Here is a 14,742-nt window from a genome sequence, read left to right on the forward strand (position 1 = left end):
AAAAGTCCATATTCATTACTTGAATTAACATATTAATCAAAACGATTGGAAGAGGAGAGAAGAGGGGGAGCAAAGAGTGCCATTAAAATCATGTGGCTAACAAAGAGCTCATAGGCTCAGGTCAATATCATGAAAACGTACGACAAGCATTTGTGTTTGAATACACAACTGCAACAAGTGTGAGTGTCGAAGCAAAAATGCTCCTAGGAAATATTATCGATGTATCCAATACTGAAATATTAATTTGACCCCAGACACAAGGGAACACTGTAAAAGTACAAACTGTGATAGGCAAACAGCAAATATTAAAAGACAATAAAGATTGGTGAAGGAGAATGGGGGGGGGGGGGGGAGGGGGGGGCAGTGCTAGATCATTGCTCATGAAGCATCGTGTTAAACAAAGTGGTTGTACTAAAAAAGTATTCTGTATGAACAAATACACTCACTAGGGGGGGGGGGGGGGGGGGGGGAGTGTTGTAAAATACGCTCAAATAATGAATAAACAAAGGCCACTAAGTAGTGTACCTATGGCTAGAAATCAGCTATAGGCAGAATAAAACACACTAAAAATTAAAAAAAAGTGGGTAGTTCTAATATGGATGATTGGTAAAATGTTGAACAGCCACGTAACTATGGATGATAAATTGTATGTTGTAAAATAACAAAATAAAAGATGTACTCTTAGTGAAAATAGAATTCTGAGGAAAACAAACACCACATGGAGGCCAGCACTGAACAGTAAACTTGGCTACTTGATCAGAAGTAGAGGTTTAAAGCCTTCTAGGAAATGTCTACTTGAAAGCAGAAGTTGATTGTTTAGGATGTAGCCATAATTTTCATTTAAGTGTTTTAAAATTTCGAGCTCTCCCCATAAATCTAATCTACAATGTTTCACTTCTTTGTGTAAGATTACAGTATCCTCTAAAACCTTCAGAGTACGATCAGAAACATGTAAATGGTCTTCAAAGATGGGATAGTGTACATTATTACCTTTCTTCCCCAAAAAGATATTCTTTATATCTCACCTTGATTGCGCCACCAGTTTGTCTACTATAGTAACTGGGACTGCCACTGCAGATCATTTTGTAAATGCTTGAGTCTAAGAATGCATCCTCAGCATTTCTGATAGTAGCCACATGACTTTAGTAATACACTTTTTTACTCCCTCCCCTCACCCTTTTCAAAATTTTCAGTTAATATGTTAATTCTAGTAAAGAAAATGTAATTATGATATCAAACACGCTGCTCATTCCAGCTATATGCATCAGAGGCAACCAAAAACTAGTGCCTCTACTCTTCAGCCAGTTGGTGCACGTCACTAATTCTGTTCGTGGGACACTCACACGCTACACGAATCGAAGCCATATTTTTTATTTAATGTTATATATACAGGATGTTCAATTCGTCTGAAGATATTGAAATAGCCCTAAAACTAAGATTCAGATCCAAACAATTTACAGTTGAAATATGTCTATCTGTGAGGGGGTCGTCCAATGATACCAAACTTGACTGCCGCCCCACTGCATGTGTGGGGGTGGGGAGGTAACTTTGAAATCTTAAATGGGAACCCCCATTTTCTGTTGCAGAATCAGATTCTACAAAAATAATATGTAATTTATCTGGAACACTTTTTTTCTTTCACGACAGATGTGGCTATAATCGGAAAAATCAAAATGAGTAGAAAACCATTGTTTCAAAATGCTATCCAATGACCCATCTCCATGCTTTGAGGGTAGGACAGGCAGTTATTTCATAATTTTTAATGGGAAACCCCATTCGCAATGCTGTATTCCTCTGAACAATGAAAAGGGGACTGCTCGATATGCCATTTTAGCTGTCTATTGAACTACAACTTATTATAACAGGCAGAGTAGTCCCATTAAAAATTATGATATAATTGTCTGTCTGACCCTCACACTGTGGAGGTGAGATGTTAATTTAAATGTCACTGAATAGCATTTAGAAACACACGATTTTCTACCCATTTTGATTTTTCGGATTAGAGTGCCATCTGTCAGATAATGAAAAAAAGTGTATTTTTTGGATCCAATGTGTTGTGTTCAAGATATTTCAATGCATTCACATAAATTGAACATCCTGTACATACAAATTTTTCAAGTAGCACACTACATGTTGTTGGATCCAATGTCAAATGTGTGAAATTTTTAAAATTTTAAGACCAAGCTCTACAGTAGAAAGCAACTACTTTTGATCATGTACTTTAAATGATGATTAAATGGTTGATACTACCTGTACTAGACAGTCATCAACTTCCACATTGGATACATATAATGTGATTCTATATGAGTATGTTTCACTAAGATGATTTGTAAGCATTTCCTGTAATTTTGTTTATTGTAATGATACCATATCTGTTCTGCTTACAATGTTGCGATACCTGTTAATAAACACAATATGTTCCGAAGAAGACAGTTTTAAAAACTGTCAATAGCATGGTCAAGGTTTAATAAAACTGTATTTTGCGACTGGCTGGCTGTTATTCCCAATCCACTGAAGCTCTTGCATGCACAATTGCTGGAGTGCACCCATGTTCAAAATTTTAAACGTTTGTTTTTACTCGAAGCAATGGACATCCCTGTCCATATCTGCAGGAGAGGGCTGGGAGTGACAGACAGGGGCTATACGTCCTTTTTTCCTGCCATTGTTACAAGTCGCCCAGTGTTTAGAGCACATGACCCTGTAATGTTGCATGAAACATGTAGGCAAAACAGGAGTGCTGAGAGCTGAGGTGGTTGTTGTTTGACACAATGTTGTCCAGTGCAAGGCAGAGGCCACAGTTGTATGGCTGCTATGTTGTCCTCCCCCTGACAACTAACTGATACCTGACAACCAGTAACAGGAGCCACCATGGCAATGTCACACCAAGCCTCAATCTGATCACCAGCAGCGTGAGATACTTCAAAAGACTGTGAAATATGCAACATTTCAGCCAAAGATAGATTCTCACACCGTAGTACACACTGATGCACCTTCAATGGCATCACAGACCATACAAACAGCACAGAAATCATGACAAGTATCAGTAACAAATTCACATTTGCGACTGAGGCTGTGAAGTTTGGCCACTTGAGCCCAGTAGGAGTGTTGGAGGTATTCATGACATTGACAGAACTTTATACATGCTGTAGTCACATGCACACATTTACAATGATAATTTGACGACAACCTACACATTTCGTCGAACAAAACTGACCCAGGTTCCTTGACTGATGCTAACTGGCACAACAGCTGTTAGATCCAAGGAGAAGTTAAAGAAAAGAACACGGCCTTACTCATGTTTGTATCAGTGACATTAAAAGCAAGAAAAGGTTGCCAAAGCTGCATCTTGTAAGCCTTCCAGTCTTCGGTCACTTCATTGTAAGGGGGAAAAGACGACAAGTACACCAACAGCATGGAAGCCTTCACCATCAAAAGGCTGAAAAGTTCATGATAGTAACTGTAAGAGCCTACTGCTGCTCAAGGAGAGATTTGAGCACTGCCTCCATGGACATGAGAACTGACAGAACAACCAGATAGACTGAGCACACAGAAGTTAACACCCCACTTATTACCAACTGTGTCACAATGCCAGACACAAACAACAGTATGGTCACAAGAACAAGAGTTTATGTACCCACAGTCAAGTAAACACCAACACTATAACAGCACAACAGGCACCAGAGCACAATCTGAGCATGGGCACTGTCACACTGCCCTTATATAGACGACAGCACTGGTGCGTGGTGCAGCAGGTGCTGCACTATGTGCATAAGTCGTGAGTGGCCTTCAGTGGCCAACCCACACAGATGCTGGCGTGAGTAATTGAGTGTAGCATACCAGCAACCTGGTGCTGCAGTGCATATCCAGGTATAATGTACACGATTATAGCAATTTGAATAGCCATCCCATGTACTTTTTTTTTTTTTGTCATCAGTCTACTGACTGGTTTGATGCGGCCCGCCACGAATTCCTTTCCTGTGCTAACCTCTTCATCTCAGAGTAGCACTTGCAACCTACGTCCTCAATTATTTGCTTGACGTATTCCAATCTCTGTCTTCCTCTACAGTTTTTGCCCTCTACAGCTCCCTCTAGTACCATGGAAGTCATTCGCTCATGTCTTAGCAGATGTCCTATCATCCTGTCCCTTCTCCTTATCAGTGTTTTCCACATATTCCTTTCCTCTCTGATTCTGCGTAGAACCTCCTCATTCCTTACCTTATCAGTCCACCTAATTTTCAACATTCGTCTATAGCACCACATCTCAAATGCTTCGATTCTCTTCTGTTCCGGTTTTCCCACAGTCCATGTTTCACTACCATACAATGCAGTACTCCAGACGTACATCCTCAGAAATTTCTTCCTCAAATTAAGGCCAGTATTTGATAGTAGTAGACTTCTCTTGGCCAGAAATGCCTTTTTTGCCATACCGAGTCTGCTTTTGATGTCCTCCTTGCTCCGTCCGTCACTGGTTATTTTACTGCCTAGGTAGCAGAATTCCTTAACTACTTCGACTTCGTGACCATCAATCCTGATGTTAAGTTTCTCACTGTTCTCATTTCTACTACTTCTCATTACCTTTGTCTTTCTCTGATTCACTCTCAAACCATACTGTGTACCCATTAGACTGTTCATTCCGTTCAGCAGATCATTTAATTCTTCTTCACTTTCACTCAGGATAGCAATGTCATCAGCAAATCGTATCATTGATATCCTTTCACCTTGTATTTTAATTCCACTCCTGAACCTTTCTTTTATTTCCGTCATTGCTTCCTCAATGTACAGATTGAAGAGTAGGGGCGAAAGGCTACAGCCTTGTCTTACACCCATCTTAATACGAGCACTTCGTTCTTGATCGTCCACTCTTATTATTCCCTCTTGGTTTTTGTACATATTGTATATGACCCGTCTCTCCCTATAGCTTACCCCTACTGACAGAACAACCAGATAGACTGAGCACACAGAAGTTAACACCACATTTATTACCAACTGTGTCACAATGTACTACAAATGAAATACTCCCATTCCCACATAACCTGCTCACAAACATACAGAAATTTATCAATGGAAAAAGTCCGAATGGAATTTAGGGTATACAACATGCATAAGTGGATATTTTGCAGAATTGCACTTCAAGGATGGAACTAATCCATGTAAAAATACCACACAAAGTGCACTGACCTCAAAGGGAACTACATGAAAAAGTAAGTGAATTTTTTAGCCAAGTACACATCAATCTAAAACAAACACACACTTTTTTTTTGCTACAAGTGAAGAGTGCGTACATTTCCTACACTTTTCCATAATGGTCATTTTACTGGATTAGGAGCAGTACAATAACACAATATTTTTAAATTGTTAAATTAATCAAATTACTTAATTACATTATATGATTTTCCTGTTTCATGTAACATGTAACTTACTTTGTTGTTACTGTAAACAACAGTTTAACAGTGAATATGTTTTGTCATCATTTCCAAATACCCACCTGAAGCCCCATCCATCAATTGCACTTGCAAAGACAACATTCCCTTTCTCTGGTGAAAAATAAATATTTGAGTCATCAATATCTTCCAGACCTGTAGTCCAGTCATAGAGGCCTCCAATAGTTACAGAAGATGAATCTGATGCAGATTTTCCAAGGATTTCTGTTGTAAACAACTGTGCCACCACTGCATTCACCTGGGAGGGTCATAATACAAATAAGACAAACTGCTTTATACTATGTATTCTGCTTGCTTTAAAATATTAAAATGCAGTAATCATTCAAATTACAGAGAATATCATTGATTTAAGCATTTATGTGACCACTTCATAACTATTTGGAGTCATCTCACAGATGTGAAAAGTTGGATAAATTGACTGTATGAGGGCTTGTCATAATGTTTTAATAACCACCTTGAAAAAACAAAATGATGTAATTAATTTGATGTTTGTTAGCAGGAACATATCTGCAGTCCTTGTACACATGGAAATCCCCTTGCCACAACACCATCAGAAGAGCTGTAACAAAATGGTGCAGCACTTTGATAAAGTAGAGTATCATGCAATAATTCATTTTCTGCATTTGAAGGTGAAGAACAATGCAGCAAAAATGCTGAGTTGGTGAGGGCATACAGCAACAATGCACCATCCTATGAGCACAGGCTAGGTGGTGCAGATGCTTTCAGAGTTGTTAACCAAGTCTGGATGACAAAATATGAAGTGCCAAACCAACTCAATGTGAAGAACAAGGAATTGCTAGGGAAACAGAGGCCCCGGTGTTCAAAGATTAAGACAGCAGCAGAAATGTTGCAGCAGAACAAGACACATGACTTCTTTTGATGCCTGTCATCTCGTATGAGTGCTGGGTGTACCACTGCAACCCCAAAGCAATGGACCAAAGCAAGTAGTGGAAACATGGATTCATCAGCACCCATAAGGTGAAGACACAACCATCACTTGGCAAGTTATTGATGCTGAGTGTGTTTTGTGATTGTCATGGAGTACTGTTAACACATTATGCTCATGAGGGAGAAACCATCACAGGAGCATACTACTGAAATGACCTAATGAAGTTGCTGGAGGATGTCCACACGAAATGTCATGGGAAGCTGTCAAAGGACATGCTTCTGCTTCACAACAATACTCCAGCGCATTGTGCCAGAACAGTCATACATGACGATTCTCTATCAAATTTTGTCTCACCCTCCACCCTCTACTCCATCCTCATATTCTCCTTACATAACACCCAGTGTCTGCTACCTCTTTCTTTGGTTGAAGGAACCATTGTATGACGCATTTTCAGAAAGGCACCAAGGTGATTACTGAGCTGAATCATTTCCTGGATAACCAAAATGCCAAGTTCGACAATGAGGTTTCTCCATTGTTGGGAAAAATGATTTTCATTTAAGAGTGAATATGCTGAGGACTAACACCATTGCCAAGTTTCATCATTGCAGACTGGTCTTTTGAGATGATAATTAAAGCTTTATAATTATCTCTTGTAGAATATTTACACTCCTGGAAATGGAAAAAAGAACACATTGACACCGGTGTGTCAGACCCACCATACTTGCTCCGGACACTGCGAGAGGGCTGTACAAGCAATGATCACACGCACGGCACAGCGGACACACCAGGAACCGCGGTGTTGGCCGTCGAATGGCGCTAGCTGCGCAGCATTTGTGCACCGCCGCCGTCAGTGTCAGCCAGTTTGCCTTGGCATACGGAGCTCCATCGCAGTCTTTAACACTGGTAGCATGCCGCGACAGCGTGGACGTGAACCGTATGTGCAGTTGACGGACTTTGAGCGAGGGCGTATAGTGGGCATGCGGGAGGCCGGGTGGACGTACCGCCGAATTGCTCAACACGTGGGGCGTGAGGTCTCCACAGTACATCGATGTTGTCGCCAGTGGTCGGCGGAAGGTGCACGTGCCCGTCGACCTGGGACCGGACCGCAGCGACGCACGGATGCACGCCAAGACCGTAGGATCCTACGCAGTGCCGTAGGGGACCGCACCGCCACTTCCCAGCAAATTAGGGACACTGTTGCTCCTGGGGTATCGGCGAGGACCATTCGCAACCGTCTCCATGAAGCTGGGCTACGGTCCCGCACACCGTTAGGCCGTCTTCCGCTCACGCCCCAACATCGTGCAGCCCGCCTCCAGCGGTGTCACGACAGGCGTGAATGGAGGGACGAATGGAGACGTGTCGTCTTCAGCGATGAGAGTCACTTCTGCCTTGGTGCCAATGATGGTCGTATGCGTGTTTGGCGCCGTGCAGGTGAGCGCCACAATCAGGACTGCATACGACCGAGGCACACAGGGCCAACACCCGGCATCATGGTGTGGGGAGCGATCTCCTACACTGGCCGTACACCACTGGTGATCGTCGAGGGGACACTGAATAGTGCACGGTACATCCAAACCATCATCGAACCCATCGTTCTACCATTCCTAGACCGGCAAGGGAACTTGCTGTTCTAACAGGACAATGCACGTCCGCATGTATCCCGTGCCACCCAACGTGCTCTAGAAGGTGTAAGTCAACTACCCTGGCCAGCAAGATCTCCGGATCTGTCCCCCATTGAGCATGTTTGGGACTGGATGAAGCGGCGTCTCACGCGGTCTGCACGTCCAGCATGAATGCTGGTCCAACTGAGGTGCCAGGTGGAAAATGGCACGGCAAGCCGTTCCACAGGACTACATCCAGCATCTCTACGATCGTCTCCATGGGAGAATAGCAGCCTGCATTGCTGCGAAAGGTGGATATACACTGTACTAGTGCCGACATTGTGCATGCTCTGTTGCCTGTGTCTATGTGCCTGTGGTTCTGTCAGTGTGATCATGTGATGTATCTGACCCCAGGAATGTGTCAATAAAGTTTCCCCTTCCTGGGACAATGAATTCACGGTGTTCTTATTTCAATTTCCAGGAGTGTATTTTAACATCGAGACTTCATATATGAAGCTCCTGTTTATCGAAAATTTTTAGCTACACAAATTTCATATTTCTGAAATCTTTAACATACATTGGTCAACATCCTACACAAATGTTTTGGTACGATGCTTCCAAATAACAATGAAATTACATACTGAGTCTGTACAGCATTATCTAGTCAATTACCTTGTTCTGCTTGAGAACAGCAAATACTGTCTTCTTGTGTAAACCTAAGTTGCTTCAATTTGTCCTTCAGTTTCTGGGCTGTTGACATAAAACTGTTTTACAATGCGTCATTGCTAACAACACACCACATGCTTTTCCATATCTGGCTCTATCACAGCATTTTCATTCCATGTCCTTTAGCACTAATCCCCCATTATTTCTCCTTTATATTTTTGCATTTATCATTCATAAAGATCATACTGGATAATCCTTGGTGGAATACAAACAATGAAATGAGTCAAGATAGCTCTCCACTATGTGGTGTACAGATGCAGAAACAAGAAATGGAATAGATCCTACCTACACAATTCATAGAATTTGAGAGGGAGATCCAGACAAGTGGGTTTGTAAAGCAGGCACTGAAGTTGGCCATGTGCACTCTTCTATAATTCAGTTGCCAAATCTGTCCTTCGCCACAGTTTGACCATGAACACACACATAGGTCATCAGTTTCTTTAAATTACATACATAAGAACTGCCTTCAAACATATCCTCTGGTGTTAAAATCAACTGACTTACTTTCACTAGTCCCTGTCCAATACTTATTTGCAATATACAGTGCATGTTGTTAAGAAGTACTACACAGTGTTCCTTAGGACATACACGCTAGTCCAAAGGAACAGGCACAGCGGCAAATACAGCCACCATGAAAAACAGGAAATATATTTGCAGTTACAAATACAAACCACCTTCAGCTGGATAATGGAATGACGACAATGGAAATATGTGCTGGACTGGGACTTGAATCCAGGTTTCTCTCATCAGATGAGCGATTGCCTTAACCACTTTTGCTATGCACGCACGACTCACAGCCAGACTCAAAACTTCCATATATCATCGTTTATGAGCCACAACCTGCAATCGTATACATTATGTAATTCCCGCACAGGGGGAAGACATTTTAACTGGAGTATGCCTCCCCAAAGGAATGTTGCATAGTACTTGTTGATGACAAAGGCAGTGCAAGATTGTATTTATTTGCGACACCAGGCTTAAGTGTGAAATTTGGGTTTGAGACCCAGTATGGCACAAATTTTCATTGTCATCATTCCATTTTACAGTTTATGGTTGTCTGTTTTATCTACTGGGACTACATTTCATGCAATACTTATCTCTCCAAGTGAGTCCCTATTCTATTTATCCCCCCCCCCCTTCCACCCCTCAGAGTCTTACTATAGACTATCCACCTGTACCTCAATCTCTCCACCCTATTTAGTTTCACTGCTGCCTCATCCACATTGTGGAGGAATGTCTACCACTCTTTCACTACCACCCCCCCTCCCCCCAAATTCCTTCCGGCTCCTTAAACTTACACATACAACACATCACTACCTCCTCTCACTTCACCAGGTTGCAATTATTCCCATCACATTTTCCATGTTGACACCATGCACTGCACCCATAACACTTCACCCACTCTTCCCCTACCTATCATCCTAGGTTACCCCAAATAGTGCCAAGGCCAGGAACAGGAAGTCTTTGGGAATAAATACCAATGGGAAAAGCAGATTACTATATCTGCTATTAATTAGTACATATATTACTTGAAGGTTGAGTGCTTGTTCTCATAATTTACTTTCTTTAATATCTTAAGCATTTGTTAAGCTAGTAACAATATTACATACCTGCTCAAGTACTTGTGTCAGATGCACATAAGCATCTAATGGAGACAACTTCATCTCCAGAATGAGTCGATCAATCTTATTCAGCACCAAAACTGGAATAATATTTTCGAGCCATGCTTGTCTCAAAGCAACCTAAGAAAGAAAAATTTTGTTTGTGACAGCATCAAATCCCAGAATTTGTTGTGTTACTTAACCCATATTTCAAACAATTACACACTTATTGCCTTTTATCTATCAACAGACTGTGTAACTTTACCTTTACCTCACAAAGAAAGTGCTTTACATATTCATTTAGAGAAAATTTGGAAAATCAGTTCCAAAGCATGAAGGTGGGATACAAAAAAAGGAAAAATAGGCTACAGGAATAGATTATGAAGTCATAAAAAATAAAAAGTTCTGATTCAAATTTCAGAACATCCTTGACAATAAGAAAGAGATGGACACTAAGTCAAAGATTAAAGTCAAACACAAAAGAAAAAGGTACAAAAGTAATACATTAAAAAAATGAAACAACAGATCATCCACCCTGTTCAACATTAGTAACAAAGTACAAATTGATGGACAAGCCAAAAAATAACACTGGCACGAATGGTCAGAAAACTGGAAGGAAAAACATAGTTTATTCACATCAAGTTTAAATGCACTAACTGAGCACAACAAAGAAAGTAGTACGAATGGCAACTGCAAACAATACAATAATTCCCAAAATGAATTTTCACTTTGCAGTGGAGTGTGTACTGATTTGAAAACCCAAGCACACCTCACAAGCCACCCAGTAGACACTTGACCATGAAACACAAAGTCGCAGGTTTGAGTCGTGGTCAAGCACACAGTTTTAATTTACCATGAAGTTTCAACAGATTAATAAAAATATAAATCACATTGTTAAAAGGGGAAAAAAGAAAAAAAAAGTAAGTGAGTCAAATGGGGCAAAAAAAGTAAACAGAAGTGTAGAGAGAGGTAGAGATAGATAGATAGATAGATAGAGAGAAAGAGAGAGAGAGAGAGAGAGAGAGAGAGAGAGAGACGTGACATGATAAGAAAGGTATATAAGCAGAGCACAAATTATTGAGAAATCATTCCAACAATGACATGGGTCACAAATAGGGAAACACACTGATCTAAGTGACTTTGATAAAGGACAGGATATTATAATATGTTATCCAGATCAAGCATCTTAGAAATGGCAGAGCTTGTCAGCTGTTTGCAGGTTACTGTCATGGAAAATGGTTGAAAGACAGTGAACCACAAGTAGACCATGAAGTGTTGGATCTCCATGCATCATCACAGCACACAGAGGTTGATGGTTTACCAGCTCTGTAGAGCAGGAAAAGGGCCAATTTGCAGCAGATCTAATGAAGAGAACAAAGATGATGCAGACAAGTGTTTTGGAGCACATCATTCAGAGCACATTGTAGAATATGATGCTCCTCCGCAGATTACCCATATGTGTTCTCTTGTTGACCCAATGATATTATCAATTATGATTGCAGTGTGCACAATGTCATCAAGTCTGGAAAGTGGATGAATGGAAATGTATTGCCTGGTTAGGTGAATCACATTTCTTGTTACACTAGGTCAATGGCCATGTCTAGATACAGCATCATCCTGGCAAAAAGCTGATCAAAAACATGCACCGCACAATGGACACAAGTTGATGGGGGCAGTATTATGCTGTGAGGAACATTCACCTGGGCTTCTATGGGATCTGTAGTACTAACTGATGGCACCTTGACAGATATGGACTACGTAAACATTACTGTGGACCAAAGGCATCTCTTCATGCTTGATTTCTTCCCCAATGGTGATGGCATCTTTCAGCAGGTTTACTGCCCATGTCAAAACACCAGAATGGTGCTATAATAGATTGAGAAGCATGATAGTGAACTCACGCTGATGTCTTGGACAACAAATTCACCTCATCTGCAACCAACGGAACAGATCTGGGATGGTACTGGGCGTAAGGTCCACATCCACAAACCACTGGCCGTAATTTACAGGAACAGCATGACCCACATGTAGACAGCAACTTCACGTACCTCTGGGAACCAACTGATGAATGGTTAAAGCCATGACACATGGTTAAATCCATGTCACATAGAATCGCTGTGGTATTGTGTTACAAAGGTGGACTAACACATTATTAAGCAAATGTTCATAATGTTTTGGATGATCCAGTGTATATTTGCAAGCAAACAAAATGAAATAATGAGGCAAGTATATTTATAAGAACAGAAGAGGAACGATAATGCAAGAAATAAATCAAAACAGAAAGGAGTGGAAGTCTGAGGATGTGAGACAACAGGTAAAAACTTCCTGCTGTAATGTTCAAAAACATATATTTCAAGAGAGTCAGTGAGGTTCTGGAAGTTACAGACAAGAATGTGGAGCCAAGCTGACTCCAGTGCCATGGCCAGTGGCATTACATTTCTTGGTTGAGTAACTAGAGTGTGAACAGTCCAATCAAGGCAGTCCCACTGATTCTCAGTTGGGTTTAAGTCTGGGGAGTTTGGTGGTCAGGGGAGTATGGCAAACTCATCCTAGTACTTAGCAAACCATAAAAACAATGAACATGCTCCCCAAGTACAGAAGCAGGTGTGTGTTGCTACATTACCTCGCATGAACGAAAAAATGGCTGACATCGAAATAAGTGTCCAAGGACTAGAAAAGCAACTGAAATCACTCAACAGAGGAAAGTCCACTGGACCTGACGAGATACCAATTCGATTCTACACAGAGTACGAGAAAGAACTTGCCCCCCTTCTAACAGCCGTGTACCGCAAGTCTCTAGAGGAATGGAAGGTTCCAAATGATTGTAAAAGAGCACAGTTAGTTCCAATTTTCAAGAAGGGTCGTCGAGCAGATGCACAAAACTATAGGCCCATATCTCTGACATCGATCTGTTGTAGAATTTTAGAACATGTTTTTTGCTCGCGTATCATGTTATTTCTGGAAACACAGAATCTACTCTGTAGGAATCAACATGGATTCCGGAAACAGTGATCGTGTGAAACCCAACTCACTTTATTTGTTCATGAGACCCAGAAAATATTAGATACAGGCTCCCAGGTATATGCCATTATCCTTGACTTCTGGAAGGCATTTGATACAGTTCCACACTGTCGCCTGATAAACAAAGTAAGAGCCTACAGAATATCAGACCAGCTGTGTGGCCGGATTGAAGAGTTTTTAGCTTGAGTATTGCTCATCAGTGTGGGATCTGTACAAGGTTGGGTTGACAGAGGGGATAAAGAAGATCCAAAGAAGAGCGGCGCATTTCGTCACAGGGTTATTTGGTAAGCGTGACTGAGATATTTAGCAAACTCAAGTGGCAGACTCTGCAAGAGAGGCACTCTGCATCGCGGAGTAGCTTGCTGTCCAGGTTTTGAGAGAGTGCGTTTCTGGATGAGGTATCGAATATATTGTTTCCCCCTACTTATACCTCCCAAGGAGGTCACAAATGTAAAATCATAGAGATTCAAGCATGCACAGAGGCTTTCCGGCAGTCGTTCTTCCCACGAACCATACGCGACTGGAACAGGAAAGGGAGGTAATGACAGTGGCACGAAAAGTGTCCTCCACCACACACCATTGGGTGGCTTGTGGAGTATAAATGTAGATGTAGATTATGCCTTCCAGAATCATGATATCATCCACAAATTCTCCCCAGTCCGAACACTTCTGATAATTGTTGCACGGTATTTGCTCTCAGAAGTTTCACTTTGCACACGCCAAAGATCATCTGTCCGATGGAGCATAGCCCTTGATTCATCCAAAAATGCCGCCTGTCACCAATCAGCTGATCTCCAGTTGTGTTATTGACAGGCAAATTCCAACCTTCATCACTGATGAATAGCAGTCAGCATGGGTGCATGAACGAGGCACACGCTGCAAAGGCCCTAATGCAGCAACAGTCACTGAATGGTCATTGAGGAGATACTGTTGGTAGCTCTTTGGTTCACCTTGGTGGTCAGTTGCTCAACAGCTGCACATCCATTCACCCATACACTTCTCCACAGCTGTCATTTGCCCTTGTCATTTACACATTAAATGTATTCGCAAATGTGAATATGGGTAACCATCAGCTGTAGAATGAGATGATGACAATGAAAATTTGTGCCAGACCAGTACTCAAACCTGGATTTCCCACTTATCATGAGTGGTCACCTTACCATTTGGCTTACCAAGTGGTAAGCTGGATTTCCCACTTATCATGAGTGGTCACCTTACCATTTGGCTTACCAAGTGGTAAGGTGACTGCTCGCAATAAGCAGGAAATCCAGGCTCGAGTCCTGGTCTGACACAAATTTTCATTGTTCTCATACCATTCTAAAGCTGATGGTTAGCCATATTCACAACTGCAAATACATTTAATGTATTTCATAATGGCTATAGTCACCGCAGTGCCTGTTCTTTTGGACATGAAGTGGTTCCACCCCTGGCTCGAAAGCCAATGATCATGCCCCTTTTGGACA

The 14,742-nt window shown here is 41.5% G+C and overlaps 1 protein-coding gene across 1 annotated transcript in view; it reads right to left on the reverse strand.

Annotated features, from left to right (window-relative positions):
- The window catches only part of LOC124622526 (elongation factor-like GTPase 1), a 590,349-nt gene that overhangs the window by 535,697 nt on the left and 39,910 nt on the right, over positions 1–14,742 (reverse strand). The window contains exons 5-6 of the mRNA XM_047148257.1: positions 10,268–10,399; positions 5,486–5,679 (exon numbers count right to left, since the gene is read on the reverse strand). Of these exons, the coding sequence (XP_047004213.1) occupies positions 5,486–5,679; positions 10,268–10,399 (326 nt within the window). The remainder of the gene's footprint in view (positions 1–5,485; positions 5,680–10,267; positions 10,400–14,742) is intronic.

The sequence above is a fragment of the Schistocerca americana genome, chromosome 7, assembly GCF_021461395.2.
Source record: "Schistocerca americana isolate TAMUIC-IGC-003095 chromosome 7, iqSchAmer2.1, whole genome shotgun sequence".
In the NCBI taxonomy this organism is placed as follows: domain Eukaryota; kingdom Metazoa; phylum Arthropoda; class Insecta; order Orthoptera; family Acrididae; genus Schistocerca; species Schistocerca americana.